This window comes from Callithrix jacchus, chromosome 6 (assembly GCF_049354715.1).
Source record: "Callithrix jacchus isolate 240 chromosome 6, calJac240_pri, whole genome shotgun sequence".
NCBI lineage: Eukaryota > Metazoa > Chordata > Mammalia > Primates > Cebidae > Callithrix > Callithrix jacchus.
The window spans coordinates 50,816,438-50,840,002 of NC_133507.1; the positions used below are offsets into that span (position 1 = coordinate 50,816,438).

The following is a 23,565-nucleotide window of genomic DNA, read 5'->3' on the forward strand; positions in this document are numbered from 1 at the left end:
TAATGCTAGGATGTAGGATTTCAGATAATTTTGCATTCTTTACTACAGTTTCTGTGTTATCTGAGTTGGTTTTGCAAGAAGCATGTATGGCTTTGATAATAAAAAAAATAGTGCTTTTCACTTTGGAGGGTAGCAAAAGGAAACACCTTTGGGAGATTAGGCTAAAGAACAAAGGCCTCCTAAAACACCGTAACAGTGAATCAAGTGAGAATGTGAAGTCAGCATAGAAAGAAATGAAGAAGGTAGAATGGAGGTCCAGGTGATTGTGAGATTTCCAGCTTGAGCAGCCATGTGGTCGGCAGAGTTATTGACTAATGAGCAGATGCCAGGGCCAAAGGTACTTTGAAGAGGCTAAAGTTTCTTCTCCACCAGGATCTGTTGTCAATTTGTAACACCTACTTAGAATCTTAGGAATTAACTAATAGCATGGCCTGCCTGCTCAGCTGGCTGGGATTAACATATGGTACAATTCCTCCAGGCATTTTTAAGTACAGTATTTTTATAAAGCCAGACTATTCTTCTGTGTCCACCAGACAATCCTTGATGTCAATTCTTTAGAATACTTGCAGCTACCTAAAACTTGGTAACCTCCAAACAGAAGCACATCCTGCTATCTATTCCTTCCCGTATTCTCATTCCTATGCCACTCTGCCCCATTTTCCCCCTGGCCTAAACCCACAGAAAGTATCTCATTCACAAATATTTCTATTTTTTGTTCTAGAATTCTCATTCCATAGAAAATAAAACAAAAAATTCCCCACTCTCCTCCATCTCTGCCCTACAGTCTTCCTTTACTTCCTGCTCCAAGTGAAACCTAGATCTCTGAAGGCATTGCTCTACTGGGTCCCTCTTAATGAGTACTCTGGGCTAGGAGTGGATTCCTGTCTTCCTTGCTCCTCAATTTCTGTCCTCCTTGCTCCTCAATTCCACCTTAGGACTACTAGTTCTCATTCCATAACTGTAAACACAGTTTATATTAACAAGCCATATCTTCTTCTATTCTTCCTTGTTCCTGGTTTCCAAAGACTTAGCAAAGGTTTGTTTGTTTCTAAGATGTTGGTGTTGGGTTCACCATCTTTACGACCACCCAAAAACCCATGTGGTTTAATCAATTCCCCAACACTTGGCAAAACTTTCTATGACTGTTACTAAATATGTTTTTTTTTCTGTTGTTGTAGTTTGTATTGCTGCTGCAGTGTCTGACTGCAATGCTCTTCTGTATATACCTGGCCCCAGGGAAATAGTGGAAGAATGACATGACAGAAATGTTAGGCCCATTCGAGGTTATGCTGGGGTGGAATGTATGGCAGATGTACCTGACAGCAAGAGTCTAACTTAAACATATGCTGATAATGACTCTATGGTATAAAAAGAATGTGTGTTCAGAATCCAAGCTAAAGAATCTGGGAGTGGCCAACCCAGAGACTGATTCCTTATTTGTCAGGAACATCTGAACCTGGTCCATCCCATGGGATCAAGGCCCTTCATTTTGGGTTAAATGAAGGTTGCCAGTTAGAGGTTGCTAGCGGGAGGATGCTAAGTGAAAATGCTATATAAATTGTATCTTTTTCAAATGGTAGCAGTTCTGTTCCCTACTGCAAAAATGCTATATAAACTGCATGTCTTTTGGTGTTTTCTTTTTTTGAGGCAGAGTTTCACTCTTGTTACCCAGGCTGGAGTGCAATGGCGCTATCTTGGCTCACTGCAACCTCCGCCTCCTGGGTTCAGGCAATTCTCCTGCCTCAGCCTCCTGAGTAGCTGGGATTACAGGCACGCGCCACCATGCCCAGCTAATTTTTTGTATTTTTTTTTTCAGTAGAGACGGGGTTTCACCATGTTGACCAGGATGGTCTCGATCTCTTGACCTCGTGATCCACCTGCCTCGGCCTCCCAAAGTGCTGGGATTACAGGCTTGAGCCACCGCGCCCGGCCGTCTTTTGTTTTTTTTTTAATGAGTGGTAGCAGTTCTGCTCAGCCTACTGCGGATATGCTATATAAACTGCAAGTTTTTGTTGTTGTTGTTGTTTTACAAGTGGTAGCAGTTCTCTTCAGTCTACTGCCACTGGAGTGCCACATATGTAAGTCCCCTTGATAAACTCTATGTTTTGTTTGCTGGCTTTGGGTCCCTTCTTTGGTATCTCAAACATGATGCCATCCCTGCTGAACTCAATAGGAGTCCGACATGACACTCATCAACATGGATAACTCTATTGATACACTATCCTTTGTCAAGATTCACAGAAAAATTCAAATCTGAGACAAATCCAACTATTACATTCTCTACTCTGGGTTGCTACATTTTGTTCGAGAAAATTATTTTTTCTCCCACTGATAACACTATGATTTCCAGTCTCCAATCCCCAGCCTTCAAAATTTCATAGTAAACATTCCACATATTCTTAATCCATGTTCTCCTCAATACTCCCTGGTAGCAACTTCAAATCTTTTCCACTTTTCTAAAGAATTCTACCCTACTACTAGCCTCCTTGTTCATACACAAATAGAATATGTTAAACCTCCCCAAACATTCTAGAGTAAGTAGCGCTATCCACAACCAGCTACATAAACCCGAAACACAGACACCACTCTTTTCACCTTGCCTCTCATCTTCTTCACTATGCTCTTTTGCTTTTGTTTCTCTAATCTGTCTTGAATCTCTCCTTTCCTGTTTCCATCACCATTACTATAGTCTCATCTAGGTACTAACTGCTCAGAGTGAGATCTCAGGACAAGAATCGCCAGCATCATTGAGGGCTCGTTAGAAAGGCAGATTATCAGGCTCCGTATCTGATGTGCTAAATCAGAATTTGCACTTTAACAAGACCCCAAGATGCTTTAGAGGAACATAGAAACACTAAAGTTTGAAAAGCATCTCTCCTAATAATCTCCTACAAACTTTTCTTGCTCTCTCTTAAATCCATTGTATAGACAGTCCCCAACTTACAATGCTTTTGCTTGTTAATACAATATTTAGATTTTACAATGGTTTAAAAGTGAATTGCATTCAATAAAAGCCACACTGCACATTTTGACTTTTGATCTTTTCCTGGGCTAGTAACATGCAGCATGATACTCTCTTATGAGGCTGGGCAACAGCCGTGAGCCACAGCATATAGTCAACCATGTGATCAGAAGGGTAAACGACCCACACTCCACAGTGGGCTGTGTCATCAGATGATTTTACCCAACTGTAAGCAATAAAAGTGTTCTGAGCACTTTTAAGGTAGCCTAGGCTAAGCTATGATGCTCAGTAGGTTAAGGTGTATTAAATGCATTTTCAACTTACAATATTCTGAACTGAAGATGGGTTTATAGGGATGCAACCTCATCTTAAATCAAGGAGCATTTATATTTTCAAGAGAGGAAAAGGGGATAAATGCGTTGATGGAATGGAATTAGTTCTTACCTATATTTACCTCTCTGACATCATTTCTGACTCCTGTTCCTCTCTCTCTTGGCTCCAGCCATGATGGCCTTCTTTAGTTCTTCAAATACATCATCACACTTTCTCCTTTTGCTTAGAATTCACATTTCTTTTTCCAACTAGTTAACTCCTATTTAATCTTCAATCTCAGCTAATTTTCTCTCTGATCACTGTAACTACTCCCTCTTCCCTGCTACCTATACTCATTCTCCCTGCAATTCATTCTAGTTTTTCTCTAGGTGCTTCCTTCACCGTACCTATCACATAAGTGCATGATTATTTGATTAACACTGGTTGCACCCATTTCACTGTAAGCTCCATGAGGGCATGGTCCAAATCTGCTTTAAGTAAAGTATCTTCAGTGCCTAACATAGGCTTGACACAGAATAGATTCTCAATACATATTAATGACTGGCTGAATAAATGCATGTTATAAAAGAAATGCCTCTAGTTGGGTAAGGAATGGGATTAAATGAACCCTAAGTGTTATCTAAAACATTGAGCTGTGTGTTTCTTGCTTAACTCATGAATCTTTATATTGGTCCACTCACAGTGTAAGAATTTTCTTCTATACTTCCAGTCCCCTATTCTTGCCCTATGCAAGCTCAGGACATACTAATTTTCTTAATAATCTAGCCTCCAGAATAGACATCATAAAATAATATTCCTTGATAAATACTTATCATGCCAGGAAAGGTTCTAAGCAAAATGGGTACAATGGTAAACATGAATGTTGGAAAGTCAAGCAAAATGCCATGTCAGTTTACTCTGCCCTGCAGAGAGTCATGCCCAGTCAGACAAAGTTGTGAAGAACTGAGCTACTTAGAAAGTCTAAAGCATAGGAGGAGGAATAGAAAAGACCATGGAAGAAGTAAGGGGCTGGAATACTACTACTACAAATAATAACAATAACAATGACCATAGTCAATATTTACTGTACATGTGCCAATATCTGCTATTCCAGCAACATAAACTCAATTAATTCCATGACACCTTCATAAAGAAGCACTATTGTTATTCCCATTTTATATACAAGGCAAATGAGGCAGAGAGCTCTTAAGTTACTTACCTAAGAATATCCAATAAGCGGGTGGTAGAGCTAGGATTTAAACCCAGCAGTCAGCCTTATTTTCAACCATGCAATGCCTCCTTAACAAAGGAGATAGGTTTGGAAAGGCAGATTTGGGCAAGTGTTGTATTATACACAACAAAAAGGCTATGGGGTCAAAAGCTATGGCTGTTAAAGGGTTAGGGTAATAGCCAGAAGTATCACCCTTAAGAAGGTTAAAATTTAGGATTACATCTATGATCCTTCCCAAACCTTAAATCTTGCTTTTGAAAAGAATTTTGGGTCGGGCGTGGTGGCTCATGCTTGTAATCCCAGCACTTTGGGAGGCCGAGGCAGGAGGATCACCTGAGGTCAGGAGTTAGAGACTAGCCTGGCCAACATGGTGAAAACCTATCTCTTCCAAAAACTACAAAAAAATTTAGCCAGGTGTGGTGGCACATACCTGTAATCCCAGTGACTCGGGAGGCTGAGGCACAAGAATTATTTGTGCTCGGGAGGCGAAGGTTGTCATGGGCTAAGCAGCAGCACTGTGCTCCAGCCTGGGTAACAACGGGTAACAAAGCAAGATTTTGTTTCAAAAATAAAGTAAGAGTTTCCTGAATGTAGAACTGTTCTAATGCGGGTGGTTTTATCTCCCACATCTGTCAAAATTTTCCTGTTTATATCTACCCCCAAAGCATGCACATCAAAAGCCATCAGTTACTGCTGACAAAATTAAACACATGTATGCACATGGAAGCCATTAAGACAAATAACCCCACTCACTCACAAATAACCTAATTCTAACTCTCAAAAAAATAAGGATAACTTTATGTGATAACAGCTCATGCAAAATCCTGTACTTCTTGGTACCACTTGATCCCTTCCCTAAACTGGCCATGTCCCACCACTGTAGGTGATGACTTCCAAATTCACATCTCACTTTGAACCACTGATACTTCCAGAATCCATACCCCACCTCTGACTTCCTAACTTCTAGATGTTTGTGGTCTAAATATCTAAGATGTCATATACAGAGTAAACAACCACAAACTACAGATTTCTTCACAATTAAAAGATTTAGAAGTGTGTTTGCATGAAGATTGTAGGTAGCTCCAGGAAAAGAAATTTACTGAGAAAGCACTGGGACCAAAAATCACATTTACAGCTGGTTCTATGAGTTAAGAATGTATGCTAATTAATGCTCCGCACCTAAAACTTTATAAAATAATCAGTTCAAGTCTATTGCAGTCATCATGTAATAAAATCTAGGACATGTAAACGCAACTTCTTTGCTCTGTGCGATGAAATACTAAATTAAGGTTGATATATGCAAAATACCCTGTTACTTTATGATGAATAAATATTTACCCATCACAAAATAATGATAAATACCCATCATAAATAAATATTAAATTATTAAATAATGTTAAATAAATATTGTTTTACTTTATAATGGGTAAATAATGAATAGTCATCATTTACCCATAATAATTTTGCTTTTATTCTTGCCTTCATTAAAAATGTGGGAGTGGTATGCCCATTTAAATAATTTATGCCTATACTTTGTCTGCTTTTGAATATCGTTGAATTCCACAGCCCTTAATAGCTACATAATGGAATGCAAGGGCTAATAAGAACCACCTTAAATATTTTGTTTAACACTGCAGCAATCCTAACAAACACATGATTTTGTTAAGTTCAAAGGGCTGTGTTTATCTTCTTGCTTTAGATGGGGTGCATTTGGAGACATCGGTCGCTATTTTTTTTAATCCTTACCAAATTCATCTGAAGAACTGCACCAGTCTGTGCTCTAGTGACAAACACACCCAGAGGACAGTCATCATGAAATTGTCATTTTGGCTTAAATAATGGTTTTCATAATAGAAAAGGTCATATTTTTCTCATTTTTAAAATCTCAGTTGTGAAGAAATATCTCTTTAATAAATCGCACATGCTTATAAAACTATGTGTAATCCCTGATCTATTTTCCATTTTATGCTGCAGCTGTATTATAGGCTAATCTAGACAGTTTCCACATTTTCTTGAGAAAATGCTTTAGTGGTACTAAAAAAATCTTGAGTCAAACTATGTTCACTACATAAAAATGTTGCATACAAATTATGTATCTTATTTACTTAAAAATTATGTAGCAAATAGTATATTCTAAAGATGCCTTGTCCCTCCTATCCCCCAGTCTCTTCTAGAACCTTCAATTCTAAAAGGTAGTCTAATTCCTTTCCTTTTTATTCTGGGTGAATTAGCAAGTTGCTTTTAACCAACAGAATGCGGTGAAAGTGGCAGTAAATGTCTTTCTGAGGCTAGATCATTAAAGGTGATGAAACAGATATAAGCTGAAACACTCTGGCTTGGACCCTTGATCCACTGTATCAACTATCAGATTCTCCTAAGGCTACCAAGCAGTGAGAAAGCCCACATTAGCCTGTATGGAGAGACCATGTAGCTGAGACGAACTGGGTGAAGACATAGAGATGCTCAGCTTGTCTTTAGCTGTTCCAGCTCCAGCTACTGCCTACCTGTAACCATGTTAGCCTCTGGGTCTGAACTGCTCAGCTGAATTTTTCTTGAATTACTGATACACAGATACTCTGAGATATAATTAAATGACTGCTGCACATTAAGCTACAAAGTTTTGGGGTAATCTGTTATGCATCAATGATAATTAGGAACAAACTGTTTAAAGTTTTAGGCCCTCAAAATGAATATTCAAAAAAAATTAGATCAAAAGTAGGAATGTTCATATAAAATAAGAAATAAAAATTATTTCCAAGTGATTGCTTATTTTCTCATAGCAAGACAGTTTCTATTTTTGGCTTCCATAAAAGTGAACAAAGTCAAACAAATATATACATTCTGAAGCTTAAACTTTTAAGGAGATAAACACAAGTTTTCTTTAGATAGATTTTATGTAAATATTTTTCCCTGCTTAATGGCATCACTTCTACCTTGTTCTGCCAAGATAGAAGGACAGACGGAGGGAAGGAGGGTGAGAGGCAGAGAAAGAGAGAATAAGAAAGTATGTCTGGGCACAGTGGCTCATGCCTATAATCCTAACATTTTGGGATGCCAAGGTGGGAGGATTGCTTAAGCCCCAGAGTTTGAGACCAGCCTTGACAACATAGTGAGATCCTATTTCTATAAAGTATTTTTTAGAAGCTAGCCAGGCATGGTGGTACACACCTGTAGTCTCAGCTATTCAGGAGGCTGAAGTAGAGGATCACCTGAGCCCAGGAGCTTGAGGTTGCAGTCATGCCATGGCCCTCCTGCCTGGCTGACAGAGTGAGGCCTTGTCTTAAACAAATAAACAAACAAAAACCTTCTTATGATAGTTTTAACTCTTGCTGAGTTGTTTCCTACCTCTCATTACACTCACAAAAACAATTATGAGGATGAGGAAAGGGGAAAGCATAGGATATCGTATATAATTATTTGTTATTACATAGTATGTTATTTGTTATTATATCATATGTAATTATTTGTTACTACATTGTATACCATATGTAATTGTTATTATATCATATGTTATTTGTTATTAGCTCTTAATACTTGCATAAATGTATCAGAATCCTTGAAAGTGACTTTTCCTTACACAGATTAACACTCATCTGAAGACATTTTTGCTACTCAATTTCATGGCAAACAGATTTCTCATTAGGTAGCCTAATGTTTATGCTATGCTGAGCCAGTGATATTCATAATATCTCATTTAGTAAATTCTGAATTAATGAAACTTCACTATTCTACCAATATTTTAAATAGAATATAATATGAAGCATCAGTATTTCTGAAGAATAATCTTTACTATTACAAAGGGTATTGTTCCTTAATGTGGAAAGCATTTATCTAAGATTTTATTTATCCACATGCATGTTGACACATCAGTAATGAGAATTTTAGCTTCACTTATTTTAAATACTGGGTCTTAAAAGTGTTTTCCTTATTTTATGATCAAAAATGTATATACATATTATATATATGTATATTTTTTCTTCCAGTATAGGATGATTCTAATATCTGTACTTTGAGCTATACTTAAACGTACTACTTTTACAGTTCATTACACACTAAATCATCAAAATAAAAGTTGAGAATTATGAATGCCTGGCTTTTAAATGACTCCTTCTATATATATTGTTTCTTTACAAATTTCTATTTTCAGCCAGGTGTCATGCCTCATGCCTGTAATTACAGCACTTTGGTAGGCCTAGATGAGAGGTTCACTTAGGCCAGGAGTTCAAGGCTAGCCTGGTCAACATAGTGAGATCCTGTCTCTAATAGTAAAAAAAAAAAAAAAAGCCAAATTTGTATTTTCATTTTAAAGGTAATTACTCATAGAAGCAGACAACATAAGTGGGAGATGATGTGAAGATTACGAATTTACTCACACTTTAAAACTCTGTGTGTGTGTGTGTGTGTGTGTGTATGTGTGTGTGTTTCTACAATTAATCTGATATTCCTCAGGACTCCTCCTCACAAGCCAGCTTATCATGAGCTGCTGGGAGCTTCTGCATGTCTCTCTCCTAACCACACCATGCCACCATTTCCGCTCTCCTAAGTTTCTATATGTTGCCAATGGACAACCTCGTCTAGTAGGTCTCTGCTTCCTGCCTCCACCTATGAGCCCACTCCGGGTTTCAAAGGGCATCAGGGGTAAATATCCCTTGTTTTCTGGCTTTCCTATTAACCTATTTAAGATGACGACTCCTACTGGATGAGTCGACCAAGCTAGAGAGGAGGCAATCACAATACCTATGAATCCCCTACCACCTTATACTTTACCTGCCTCTTGCAGTGCTCACCACACCCAGGTGCAAGGGGTAGTTTCTCCACCTCCTCTTTCATTATATATCCATTACAAATACATTATGCTCCCTCTTTGTAAGGTGACATTTTGCACTGTGTTTTTCCCAGAGGCTATAATGACAGATGAAGTACAAGGAAATACTATCTTACTAACATCTGAGCTTCAAGATGGGATGACCAAAGCTATTGATAAATACATGAAATACAGTGCCCACTTGGAATGACCAGCAGTGGTTTGGGTTCAGACTAACTTTCATACAGAAAATAATTTGAACTGCCACCAGGTTTACTAAGAATGATATAGCAGTGAGAACAGCATGTTAACATGATACCATCAAATACATCTTCAACAGATGTTCTTGCAGCAGCCTAGCTATTGCTTTCCTGATTCTATAAAAATATTCTCAACTGAGTTGTAAGAAATGAGATCTCACAAATGCATGCAGGCTACTCTGATACAAGGAAGCTTCATACATGAAGGGGACCACATCTTCTAATTACCTGTGAACATATTTTTCAAGTCCCTATAAGTTATACACACTCAGTTAAGAAAGAACCATCCAAGGAAGCTAAGATTACGTTTTCTTCAACAGATTTTCATATATTTGTAATCAGATGAGCTCCCAGGTTGGTATGTTAATTAACAGTTCTCTTAGTCCAAAACAGGAGTTGTTATCACAGTAAACAATATTGAACAGAGCTAATGTTCCACATTTATCTTAAATAAGTATGATCCTAAGGAAACAACACTGGGAGAGGGTAAAGCAAAGGTCATGCAAAACAGATTTAGACTCGATAGACCCTTTAGACCCTTCTCTCAAAGGGTAAATCTAAAAACATATCAACAATTTAAAATAGTGATAATAATGCCTAATTTTGGGGAGAAATAACATAAAATTACAATAGTAGAGTAACTATTAAAAGAATATATGTACAATAAAAACTTCTAAACATATAGAAAGCTAAAATGAAAATTTAAGGACAAAGGGTAGTCCATCCAAATGTGTGAAAAAGGAGAAGAGGAAAGGGGAGGAAGGGAGAGAAAAGGAGAGCAGGGAAAAAGGGGAGAGAAGGAGGGGAATGAGAGGAGGGAGGAAGGAAAAAAGGGAAAGAGAAGACACAGGCCTGGCGTGGTGGCTCATGCCTGTAATTCCAGCACTTTGGGAGGGCGAGGCGGGTGGTTCACTTAAGGTCAGGAGTTCAAGACCAGCCTGTCCAACACGGAGAAACCTCATCTCTATTAAAAATACAAAATTAGCCAGTTGTGGTGGCACATGCCTGTAATCCCAGCTACACGGGAAGCTGAGGCAGGAGAATCGCTTGAACCTGGGAGGTGGAGGTTGCAGTGAGCCAAGATTGTGCCATTGCACTCCAGCCTGGGCAACAAGAGTGAAACTCCATCTCAAAAAAAAAAAAAAAAGAAAGCTCATAAGATGGTAGAAATCCAAGAACATCAATTATCTCTATAAGCATAGAAGATCTCAACTGTTTAGATTCAATTCAAAATAAATATTAGGTTAAAATGATGAAGTTTCAATACATCACAAAGGAATACACAAATAAACAATATTAGGAACGAAAAGAAAAACATAATTAGAGATGTTTCAAAATTTTAAACATTCCTGGGAAAACAACTTAATCAAAATTGACCAAAGAAGAACTAGAAAACCCAAATCATTTATGTAAGATTTGTTATAAAGGCAAGTTTTTCTAATCTTTCAAGTAATAGAGAAATTCAATCTCACAAATTTTCATCCAAAGAATGAAAAAGGAAGACATATTTCTTATTTATCAGGCTATTAAATATTATAACAAAACCATATTAGCAAAATACAAGAAATCAGTTCATCCTTCCTCATGAAGACAGGTTGAACAAAATCATCAGCACACTGAATTCAGTAATGGATTAAAAATTAAATACTATGAACTAAATGAAATTACCCAGAAATCACAACTGGTTTACTCAGAAAATCAATTCATGTAATTCACTACATACATATATATAAATGTAAAACCATACAATTATTTCAATAAAGAGAGAAAAAGTAATAAAATACAATATTATTTATAACAAAAATTGTTAGCATACTAGTAATATAAAAAAAGTAATAATATTTAAAGGATAGCTATTAAAAAAACTCATACCAATTAATGAAATTTGAAAGTATTTCCTATAAAATAAGGAATAAAGGCAATAATGCATACTTTGACCATTTCTATTTAAGTTGCTAGAAGTTCTAGTCAGTGAAATAAGACAAAACACACACACACACACACACGTGCACATACACACACAAGGTCTAAGAAATAGAGAAGATTAAACAAAGACACATTTGTAGATTATATGATTTATATTTATATATAATATAAAATAATCTAAAGATAATTATAAGAATTATTAGACAATTTAAGACAAATAAAAATAAACATACAAAGTCAATTACATTTCTATGTATTACAATGATCAATTAGTAAACATATGTTATAAAAAGATATCACTTAAAATAGCAGAAAATGTAAAATACCTAGACGTATATATAACAAGAGATGTGTGAGCCATTTTTGAAGAAAATTATAAAATTTACATGAAGATTTTAAAGAAGACATAAATTTATGGTGAGGTAAGCCATGGACTTAGACAAAAAACTCAACATTTGTATAGAAAGGCAAATGAGGGAGATACCATTCCTAAAGAAGGAAAACAATGTGGAGTGCTTTGATCAATCAGCTATGAAGACATTTTATACATTCACAGATGTTAAGACATTATGACATTGGTGTAAAGATAAGCAATTCAATGGAATGGAATAGAATATAAAAAGAAACTGCATACTTTGACCATTTCTATTTAAGTTGCTAGACGTTCTAGTCAGTGAAATAAGACAAAACACACACACACACACACACACACACACACACAGGCATACACACACAAGGTCTAAGAAATAGAGAAGATGTGTACATACACAGAAACTTAATTTTTGGCACAATGAATATTGAAAGCCAGTGGGGAAGAAGAAACTATTCACTAAATGATTCTGGAACAACTGGTTATATATGTAGAAGAAAGAAAAACGCATAAAATTGATTGTATAAAAACAGTTGCAGGTAAGTTCAAGATTCAAAGCTAAATTATAGCAATTGCAGATTAATAAATTTGAGATCTGCATGACCTCAAGGCAGAGAAACACTTCTTAAATGGAATATTAAAAAGCAAAATTCATAAAAAACAGTAAAAATATTTGATATTAAAATTAAGGATTAATTTTACCAAGATTCACCAAAAATAAAAACTCAAGCCATTCTATGTGACAATCTATCTGCAACAGAGAAAACTGAAAAAGAATTAGTTAACTCTACTATATAACTACTACAAATACTTTTTTTAAATTAGTGATTGTATTAAAATGGTCACTGGATATAAATAAGAATTTCACCAAAAAGGAAACACAAATGGCCAATAAACATGAAAAGATGCTCAGTTTCATTAGTTACCAGGGATACGCAAATTAAATCCCCAATGAGACACCATTTCACAGCCACCAGATTGTCAACAATTTTAAAAAGTCAGGCAGTCTCAAGTGTTGCAGAGGATGTGACACAACAAAATGATCATCTGCTGCTGGTCAGAGTGTGAACTGATACTACAACTTAGAAAAATACTTTGGCATTCATGTCTTCACTTAATATATAATAATAGACTATTTACAATGTAGTATTCTGGGGCTACAGCATGAACAAAACAGGAAAAAAAAAACATTTCAAGTTGAACATGCAGATCTCTTAAACCTTAAATTCACTTCTTGGAGATGATATGCCCTCAAAGTATAATTATATAACCCAGAGAAAGCTGTAAATATCATGTATGTGAATGTTCAAACCAGCACTGCTTCTAATTAAGAAAGGTAATAACCAAAATGTGGATTATCAGTAGGACATGTAAATAAATTGAAATGTAGGAAACAAAAGAATATATTAGGTTGATGCAAAAGTAATTGCGGTGTTTGCCATAATAAAGAAGTATTTCATTCATGAAATATAGCTATACATCAAAAAGTATGAATATTTAAAATTATATTATGGATGAGTATGTGACAGTAGGCAAAAACTAAATATATTTCAAAACACACATATTTAGTGATTAAAAACTAAAGAAAAGCAGTGGAAAAATTAACACACAATATCAGAGAGGAATTACTTCTGGGCATTAAGGTAGAAGCAAGGGATATCTGAGGTAAGGTTTTATTTTTGAATAAGGGGGTAGATACATTGGTGCCTAAATTTTTCAAAGCTACCTAATATTTTATATACTTTTTGAAAATATTATGTATTTTTCATTTAAAAATATTCTACATTCTCAATGTACTAAGTAGGCTAAGTTTCTTTGCTTGCTTATCAATTGGGACCAAAACAGTAAAGTAGTTAAATCAAGGACTCAGAAATGTCACTGCTCGTACATCATATAAAAACTAGTATATTTTAGTATTGCCAATTAGTATAATCTTGTATTAGTGAAAATTAAAAGAAGCAATTTAAAGGCATCAGGCGGGGCATGGTGGCACACGCCTGTAATCACAACACATTGGGAGGTCGAGGCAGGCGGATCACAAGGTCAGGAGTTTGAGACCAGCCTGACCAATATAGTGAAACCCCATCTCTACTAAAAATCTAAAAATTCACCCGGTATGATGATGGGCACCTGTAATCCCAGCTACTCAGGAGGCCAAGGCAGGAGAATCTCTTAACCCTGGAAAGTGAATGTTGCAGGAAGCCAAGATTGTGCTACTGCACTCCAGCTTGGGCAACAGGGCAAGTCTCCATCTGAGTAAAATAATAATAATAATAATTAATAAAGAAAGGCATCAGAAAACTAAATGAAAGCTTTGTGATAGTATGTGGTTGTCAAGAAGAAAACATGTAGTATTGAAAGAAATTGTCTAAAGGCTCAATTAAATTGGTTCTCAAAAATATTTTAGTTATGTAAATTATTTCAAAGACATGTCGATCAAGGTAGAATCACTCTATAATTTGCCCTATTAAGGATTAAACCTCAGCTGGGCATGGAGGCTCATGCCTGTAATCCCAGCACTTTGGGAGGCCAGGCCGAGGTGGGTGGATCATGAGATCAGGAGTTCAAGACCAACCTAGACAAGACAGTGAAATGCCATCTCTACTAATACAAAAATTAGCCAGGCGTGGTTGTGGGGACATGTAATCCCAGCTACTTGGGAGGCTGAGGCAGGAGAATCACTTGAATCCGGGAGGTGGAGGTTGCAGCAAGCTGAGATCACACCACTGCACTCCAGACTGGGTGACAGTGCAATACTCCATCAGAAAAAAAAAAATTTACTAACAAACATGTTAGAAAATAATGTGTAAAAGTTTATATCATGGAAAGCCATTCACATAGGCTGATTCAGCACAGCAGTTACAATGTTACAAACCATATTTAGTGCACATTATTCAAACAAAATTTCAGTTTAAGAGGAGCACATGAAGCTAAGGTTATAGATTGCAGGATAGAAATATTGAAATGGAAGCTCCTTTCTAGAGGTCAATAATTATTCTGACCCTTTAAGCCAAATTCTAATAAATAATTGTTCTCTAGACAGTAAGCTGGGAAGCTAGGGAGGATGGAAATGTATCTGTCATCCTTGATGCATAGAAAGTGTCTGTACATATAAATGAATTAGTTTTATAGAAAATTATTAATGTAAGATTTTTACAATTTAAACCATTTTGCTATGAAATTAGCTTATTTTGAAAGTGAATTCTAAATCGTGGTCACTGTTGGTAGGCATCTGTAAATATTAATATTTAACTTGAGAAAAATTATATAATTCACATAAACAAGCATTATAATAAATACTACTGTAATCTATGTGTAACTATGTAACAGTAATAATATTAATTAAACTTATATAATATATATTTAATTTCACCTATCAGATCATGAGTCACAGACATTTTCAAAACACAGTAAGAAAAGTGGCTTGTGTGATTAAAGGTTCAGTGTACACTGTTCAATCAAATAATCTAATTTCTAAACACCTAAGTTTAGAAATGTCTAAGTATTCAGAAATGTCAAGTGAAATTATTCCAGCCTAGGAGAGTTGTAGATTTTCAACGAAAAGGTTACTTATAAGGAAATACTGCTTTAACTACACTTCCCTATAACATACTTTGTATAGTCAATGACAAAAACAAGATTCAGTTACCTTAAAATTACTCATCACATGTATATAAAAACATATACATGCATGTATATGTCTATATGTATATATAAATACAAATAGTTTCCCTTTGCTTCTAAGATAAATATATGTATATAAATCATATACATATACATTTTATATACATGAGATTAATTTTTAGACATTTTCTTTGGATTCTATAAATTAAGTGTTGGCTTTTTCACAGTATATTTTTGGTATGTGTTCAAAATATTCTGTATTTCTCTAGCTCTGTCAGTTTCACACTGTTTTACAGTGTGAAATCGACAAGAAATGGTGCAAACCAACAACCGAAAGCATAAAAAGTTAACAAAGAAATTACTTTGTAAATTGTTTGATAAAGGTTAAAAATAGATATTCGATAGCAAAGACTATGTTCCAATTGATAAGATGTTTCAAAGAAACCCAGATTCTTTTAAACATATGAACCTACACACACACACACACATATATATACACATCATTTTTATATATACACACACATCTAGATGTGTATATATACACACACACACACACATATATATACACACATCATTTTTATATATACACACACATCTAGATGTGTATATACACACACACACACACACATATACACACATCATTTTTATATATACACACACATCTAGATGTATATATACACACACACACACACATATATATACACACATCATTTTTATATATACACACACATCTAGATGTATATATACACACACACATATATATCCATATATATAAAATGAGAGTAATCTATCTCCATAAAGTGATAGCTCCTAGTTTTGCATTCTTGTGTACAACTGTCATTTCAAACTTTCTCTCCACAGCAACTTTTAAGTGTCCTTTACAACTTGTATGAAATACCAGTTAAGAAAAGGAGTAGTGTGGTAGGCTCACCTTTGGTATTCTGTATCTTTCCCTTCATTAAAATCTCATCTATTTATTGTCCTAACAAACCAGTTACCATTATTTGGGAGCTCAGAGGTAAGAGACTGCTTTGGGCCTCTTTTTATCTTCTTAATGCATGTCTTGAACTTCATATCCTTTATGTGTTTCCTTCTATCTCTCCAGCCCATTCAAATTCCAGACATTGTTTTAATAATATAATTATATAAGTTTGGAATCACATTTCTCACTCTTTGACTTACTAGTTTAAGACTTAGGGGCTGTTACTTTCTGGGTCTCTGTTGCTCATTAGGATATGGGTGTATTAGTACTACATTGAAGCAATTCTTTATATAGTAAATGTGGTTATACATAAAGCACTTAACATAGTGGCTGGCACAGGGTAAGACTTCAATACACTGTGGTGGTGGTGGCCTAGTGTTTTTACTACAAGTCACCTTTTAGTGCTCCTGTTATAGGCTTTCTACATCATTTCATGTTGACAAAGGCCAATTATCAACACAGAAGTAGTCAAAAAATTACATACTACTTCTCTTTAATAAATAACTTGTGATGTTGATGAGGAGGAGATAATGTAGTAGTATCACTGCATTTGTGCTTTATACATATCTATAGACACCATCTTATGTAATATACTTAGTATATTAGACATATAACATTTTTCTTATTTGAAGCATAAGAAAATTAAACCAAAGAGATGTTAAGTAAGTAGTACAACTGGACATTGAGCTAGTTAATGAAGAATGAAGATCAGAATCCACATTACTTTAACTCAAGTACTTTAACCACAATGTATGAATTAAATGAGTATATCACTTTGTCTTGAAGTAGTCATCTTCAAGTAGAGTTTCCTGTGTGTGTTTCATGGAGCAACCGGACTACAGTGATGAGTTTGGATGAGATGAAAAGATACTCAACATTAAAAAGAGATCTCAGCTGCCTTTAAAGGTGGATTGAGTGAATCAGAAGCACTCAATTTATGACTTTATTATTTTCATAAATTTAAGATATATTAAAATAGATTATCACTTCAATTATCACACTTTTTAAAATCCATCATTTTTAGCTTTCCAACAGTTAATCTCCAAACGATATAAAATACCACTGATTTAATTTCCTGTCCACAGAATTTTCAAAGGGAGGTGTGCTATCTAAGCAATCTTAGGATCCTGCAGCATGAGCTATCTTATAATTACATACTTGGGAAGGCCTGTATAATAAGGAAAATCATATCTGAAAAATATATGATTGCTACAGCTATAAATGGCTACTTCTGCCCTTCTAAAGATTAACAGTGGGAAACAGTAACAATATTTGCCACCTCAAAATATATATAATCTACTTAAGTAGACCATAGCGGTATAGTTATTCTGCAGAGATATATTTTTATAAACTTAGAATTTTATACAAAATAAGAATAAACTGAGAATTATATGATTAAAAATGTAGCCAATAAATATGACCAAATAAAAACTAATTTGAATAACCACCATAGGAAAAACATCACGTCACACCTAAATTCTATGTATTTAAGCCATATGGAGTGCATCAGAAGCTACCATAAAGTGACTAAAAAGATTTATTTTGAACATTGAGGAAATCTTATTTGTGAGCAGATGCCCAGACTAGCTTGGAGGCAGCAGGTTTTCATTGGGTGACAAATCATATCACTGGGGCATTTTTGTGAAGTCTATAAAAAGAATGTTTAATAGTGTGACACATGAATATTGATAACAACAAACAATATGGGCTCTTCAAGGTGTTTCTGTAGAGCATCATAATCACAAAAAATGACCAGAATCTTGAAACAAATGCAGCTTATTCCCATTCCCAGAGAGCAAGTGCCCTTTTGTCAGATTTCACTCTTTTAGAGAAAAATAAATGAGAAAGTTGTCTGAATGAAATGCATACGACTGAACCCTCCAAATGTAGTTATTTCAATAATAATCTCCATTTAATCTTTTGTGTTCTCAGAACAGCTAATTCTGGAGAAAATAAAAAACATTACCCATTTTCTTTTTTAAAAAACTAATGCAGTCAAACTTCAAGCATCTATAAAGTCACAGAAAAAGTTTCCTTAGAATTTTCTAGCTTAAGTGGTTCTTAAAGAGTACTAAAAGAGGCCAGGCATGGTGGCTCATGCCTGTAATCCCAGCACTTTGGGAGGCCGAGGCGGATGGATCACGAGGTCAAGAGATTGAGACAATCCTGGTCATGGTGAAACCCGGTCTCTACTAAAAATACAAAAAAAAAAAAAAAAAATTAGCTGGGCATGGTGACGCATGCCTGTAATCCCAGCTACTCAGGAGGCTGAGGCAGGAGAATTGCCTGAACTCAGGAGGCAGAGGTTGCAGTGAGCCGAGATAGCACCATTGCACTCCAGCCTGGGTAAACAAGAGCGAAACTCCATCTCAAAAAAGAAAAAAAAAAAAAAAAGTACCCAAAAAAATTAATCTTAATTTCTTGTTTTAGAGACTTGCTCAAGGTCTCCAGATCCATTGGTAGCAGTCTCAAGATAAGAATCCAGAAAACCTACCTCTCATCTGGTGTTCTTTCCACCACACCATGACCTCTTTCATATGGAAGAGAGAAGTGAGTGTGAAAAACACACATTTGTGGATCTTAGGTCTTACAAATTTATGTTTTTCATAACTTTTTTAGTCCAAAATATAATAGCATTTTAATATGTGAGATACATTTTTAAAGCTTTTTATTTTAAATTTGCTATTAGCTGGTTTCAATAAATTGCACTTTCTTTTCAAAGAACTGATGTCATCAAAAATATTTAATACTGGTTAGCAAACTGTAATCTTTAGGGAAGACTTTGGGACAGAAAGAAAACAACACTAACAGTAATAGAAATCAATGGAAAAATATTCTTCAAAAACAGCCATTTTATTTTATATATTTATAACTTTGAAGCCCATTATGAATTGTTGATAAAAGATCGAGTCAGAAAGCTATTAAAAATTATTAGAAACTCAGGTAGCACAAGCACTTTTCAAATTTTTCTTAAATCCAACTCCCAAAGTAATGGCTTTTAAAAAGATTCAAGTAGTTTATGCTTTAGAGTATTAGCCAAAGAATAGATCAAATTCTAATAACATAGTGAAGTAAAAGCATGACTTCAAAGAAAATTTAGTTCACATAAAATATTTGCTCTGAAATCAAAACTGAATTAAAGAAAACTAATGAAAATATTCTTCTATTCTAAAAAAAAAAAACAAGGAAATTAACTTCCTTTTCAGTTCAAGTTCCCTGAAAATCCCAAAAGGAAACATTTAATTTTCTAAGACATGCTGAAAGACACAGGTAAAAAGGAAACACAGCTAGAGCTGAATTAATCAAGCAAACATCACTGACAATCAACACAACTTTCCTGGTGATTAAACACAATTTGAGACAGCTGGAGGTGGACTCAATCTTGTAGTAAATTCCAAGGAAACAGAATCTTATGAGTGCAAAATGGTCTTAGAAAATGGAATTTGTAAACAGACATAAACCTCTCAGAAGTTTCAAGACCACAGGGACAAAATCAGAGTAAAAACCAAAGGATAACCCTTGCACTTTTATGTTTAGAGATATATTATTACCTTGTAGCTTCTGGCCTCATCTTGTTCTTATACTTCAAGTGGCATAATGTGTATATGAAGTACTCACCCTCTCCAATTTTCTAAATATTTCAAGGGTGACATTACGATTAGTTCTCAGGAAGGCAGAAGATTAAATATCATACGATATGGTTGGGCTCTGTGTCCCCACAAATCTCATCTCAAAATATAATCCCCATAATCCTCACATGTCGAGAGAGGCACCTCCCAGTGACTGGATCATGCTGGTGGTTCCACCATGCTGTCATGAGATTTGATGGTTTTTTAAGTGTTTGACAGTTCCTTCTTTACATGCTCTCTTTTCCCTGCCACCATTTAAGACGTGCCTGCTTCCCCTTCTGCCATAATTGTAAGTTTCCTGAGGCCTCCCCAGCCACATGGAACTGTGAGTCAATTAAATCTTTTTTTTTTTTTTTATAAATTATCCAGTTTCAAGTATGTCTTTATAGCAGTGCAAAAACAGACTAATAGACCATAGAATCCCCAGGCTAGGATTGCTTTAGTTGTTAATTCTAAATTGTTAAATCTAAATATAACTGGATTCTTGCTCAATCTGGTCAGGGTTCAAACCTGCGGCTCCCTGATATAGTAAATCATAAAATCTTTGCCATTTGTACTTTCTTAATTCACTCTTAAGCATTTCTTTTCAATCAATTTGTTTGTGGTGCTTATTTCAAAAACTCTCCAGCACCTGCACCACAGAGCACAAACCAACCCCTTCAACCAGTGATTCTCAAAGGTAGCTTTAGAACAAACTGAGGAGTTCTTAAAACACCCATGCCAGCAATTCTGATTTAATTGATCAGGGTGGAGTATAGGCACGGTATTCTTTAAAATTCTCCTGCCAGAAGTGGTGCCTCACACCTATACTCCCAGCTATTCAGGAGGCTAGAGTGAAAGGATCATTTGAGCCTAGGAGTTCTAGGAGGCAGTGATCTGTGATTGTGCCACTGCACTCCCACCTGGGCAACATAGCAAGACTTTGTTTCTAAAATAAACAAACTAATAAAAGTTTCCCAATTGATTCTAACATATAGCCAGAGCTGGGAAGACTACCGGAAATGTACACACCATCTTGCCTGCTTTGCCACCTCTTGTTTCTTGACAGTCCCTGACAGCCACCATACCCTCTAGACATGACACAAACAGACACCATTTGGCACTAATCTGTACAGAAAGAAGAAAGACCTTGCAAAGGAAAAAAACTTACTTGGATTAAGATCTCTCTCTTTTTTGCACAAATGTTCAGCCTTTATACTTTGAGGTTATATTCCCTTTGCTGATCCTCGTACACCTCTCTGAACCTATTAAAACTGTCTCACAGCAGAAGTTTAATGAGGCATCTTTCCCTGCTCTGTTTCTGCTGTCATTTTTCATGAGGCAAAGATGGAAATTCATAGAATTTTAGCATTAGGTCAACTGATTGTGTCCCATTAGCTCAGCCAATTTAGAGCATGGTGCTGAGACAAATACCATGGCGTTTCTGTTGTCCAGTTGGCTCTTTATGGATTCACAAACGCTAGCTTTGCCCTTAATCCTGTGTAGGAAATGCATAAATGCCAGCAATTATGCAGCTGATCATAATAGGAAAAGGGTATGTATGACTTGGTGAAAATCCAATAGCATCATCTTCAAATGCAAAGAATAACATATTTCAAAGAGCAGCAGTCTAGCCAATTTGGACCAATTAGAAGACAGAAGGGAAATAGCTAGTTAACCAATAGTCAGCTGATCATAATATTAATCAAACATTTCATGCTTCCGTTCTGCAAGCTGATGTTGAATATAAGATAAAATGACTCCCATTTGGGCTCAGCTGGGATTTTGAGCTTATTAAACAAAAAGAATGAGTTAAATTAATATTCTAACTCAGTATTAAACCCCTAGAAGCAAGAGAGTTCATCATAAAATGTCCATCATCTCATCATGATTCTGTATTACAACCCCAAAGGTACGATCACCCAGTGTTATGAGTTTCTCAAACAGAGAACTAAATATATGAGATTAAAAACCACAGGGTGCGCTCAGTGCTGCATGGAATGCTGTCATATTTGCAGGTTTAAGGTATGATTTATTATTTTAATGTGACTTCGGCCATTCTTCCTCTATTTTTTATATGGTGGTGTGACTTGCCTTGAGCTACCTTGAAAATTTTCATTTGCAATACAAGCTGAAATTCCCCAAGGCCCTTAATGTTTTACATGGACACTCAAGAGTAAGAAAAGTAGAAGTTTTAAGGGACTGACACTCAGATGACTATGTACAATCATTAATTCTTGGAGAGTTATTTCCAGGAATTACAGAAGGTAAAAATGCATTATCAGGCAGGCTAAGGCTGGATACCAGAAATGATCAGAGAGGGTCAATGCAACTCCTTCTCAGGACTTAAACGTCAGCTTTCTCCTTGAACTTCTAGGCAACATACACTTGGGAGGACAAAGGCAACAGGCTGGATCATCATCCAGTTACCTGATGGGGTGACTTATTCTCTCTATCTTTTCCCATCCATTAACTTTGACTAGAAACCATAAAGTCATCATCTCGCAACTCTGCAAGCTTTTCCTGTGATAACTTTTGGTCACATCACATTCCTTCCATTTTTCCCTCCACTTCTTTCATCTTTTATATTCTTTTTAATGCAAATATATTTGTTATTCTCAAAGTAAGCCATGTGTATGTTAAAAAATTTAAAAGTACAAGAGTATAATAGTTTAACATAAGTCTACTTCAAACAGCACAGAGTATACAGTTTAAAGTAATTCTACCGTCAACCCAGTCCCCAGTCTCCCATGAAATAAATTCATTCTTTTCCTCTTTTTCCTGATCCCCTCCTCCTTTCCCCATATGTATGTATACATGTACATACACACATACAAACTTTGTTCTGCATATTTCTAATTTTTCTTATATTTTGCATGTTATTCCATATCAGTTCTTAAGGATGTATCTTATTATTTTAAATTACTGCATAATACCACATGGCATGAATGAACCATAATTATTATCATCTATTGCTGAATATTTTATCCTATATTTTTCTACTATAAATAACTTTGCAATAAAATCTTCATGTATATGTACATACACACATGCAAGAATATTTATTTTATGTGTCTTTGTATATGTTAGGTATCTGCTAACTAAATCTGGTAGTGCAATTGCTGGATCGAAAGATATGTACCTTTTAAGTTTTAATAGTTATTACCACATTTCCCTGCAAATATTAAATGAATGAATTTATACTCCATACAACAATGTATGAGATTGCTCCATGCCCACACACACGAGATAGTTCACTGTGTTACCATATGGTTTGATCTTATCATGTGATGGGTAAGAAAAAATAGCATCTTTTTTCCTCTATCCACATTGCAGATATTTTTTAGCTCTTATTTTGGTTGACATATCAAAGCACAAACTTTAGTCTCTGTCCTTGGTCCTCCCTCAATTATTGGACCATTAAATTTGTACTATACGGTGATTCTTATTAATTATTGGATTTGTTTTGCCATGCTAAAGAAGTTT

The 23,565-nt window shown here is 35.4% G+C and overlaps 1 protein-coding gene across 10 annotated transcripts in view; it reads right to left on the reverse strand.

Annotated features, from left to right (window-relative positions):
* ZNF385B (zinc finger protein 385B) overlaps positions 1-23,565 on the reverse strand; it is a 400,251-nt gene that overhangs the window by 252,366 nt on the left and 124,320 nt on the right. Inside the window, exon 1 of one of the 10 annotated variants that reach the window (XM_078327331.1) lies at positions 4,936-7,583. The exons of the other annotated variants lie outside the window; for them this stretch is intronic. Within the exon in view, the coding sequence (XP_078183457.1) occupies positions 4,936-5,134 (199 nt within the window). The 5' untranslated portion in view covers positions 5,135-7,583. Of the gene's footprint in view, positions 1-4,935; positions 7,584-23,565 lie in introns of those variants that run through there. 10 annotated transcript variants of the gene reach the window in all.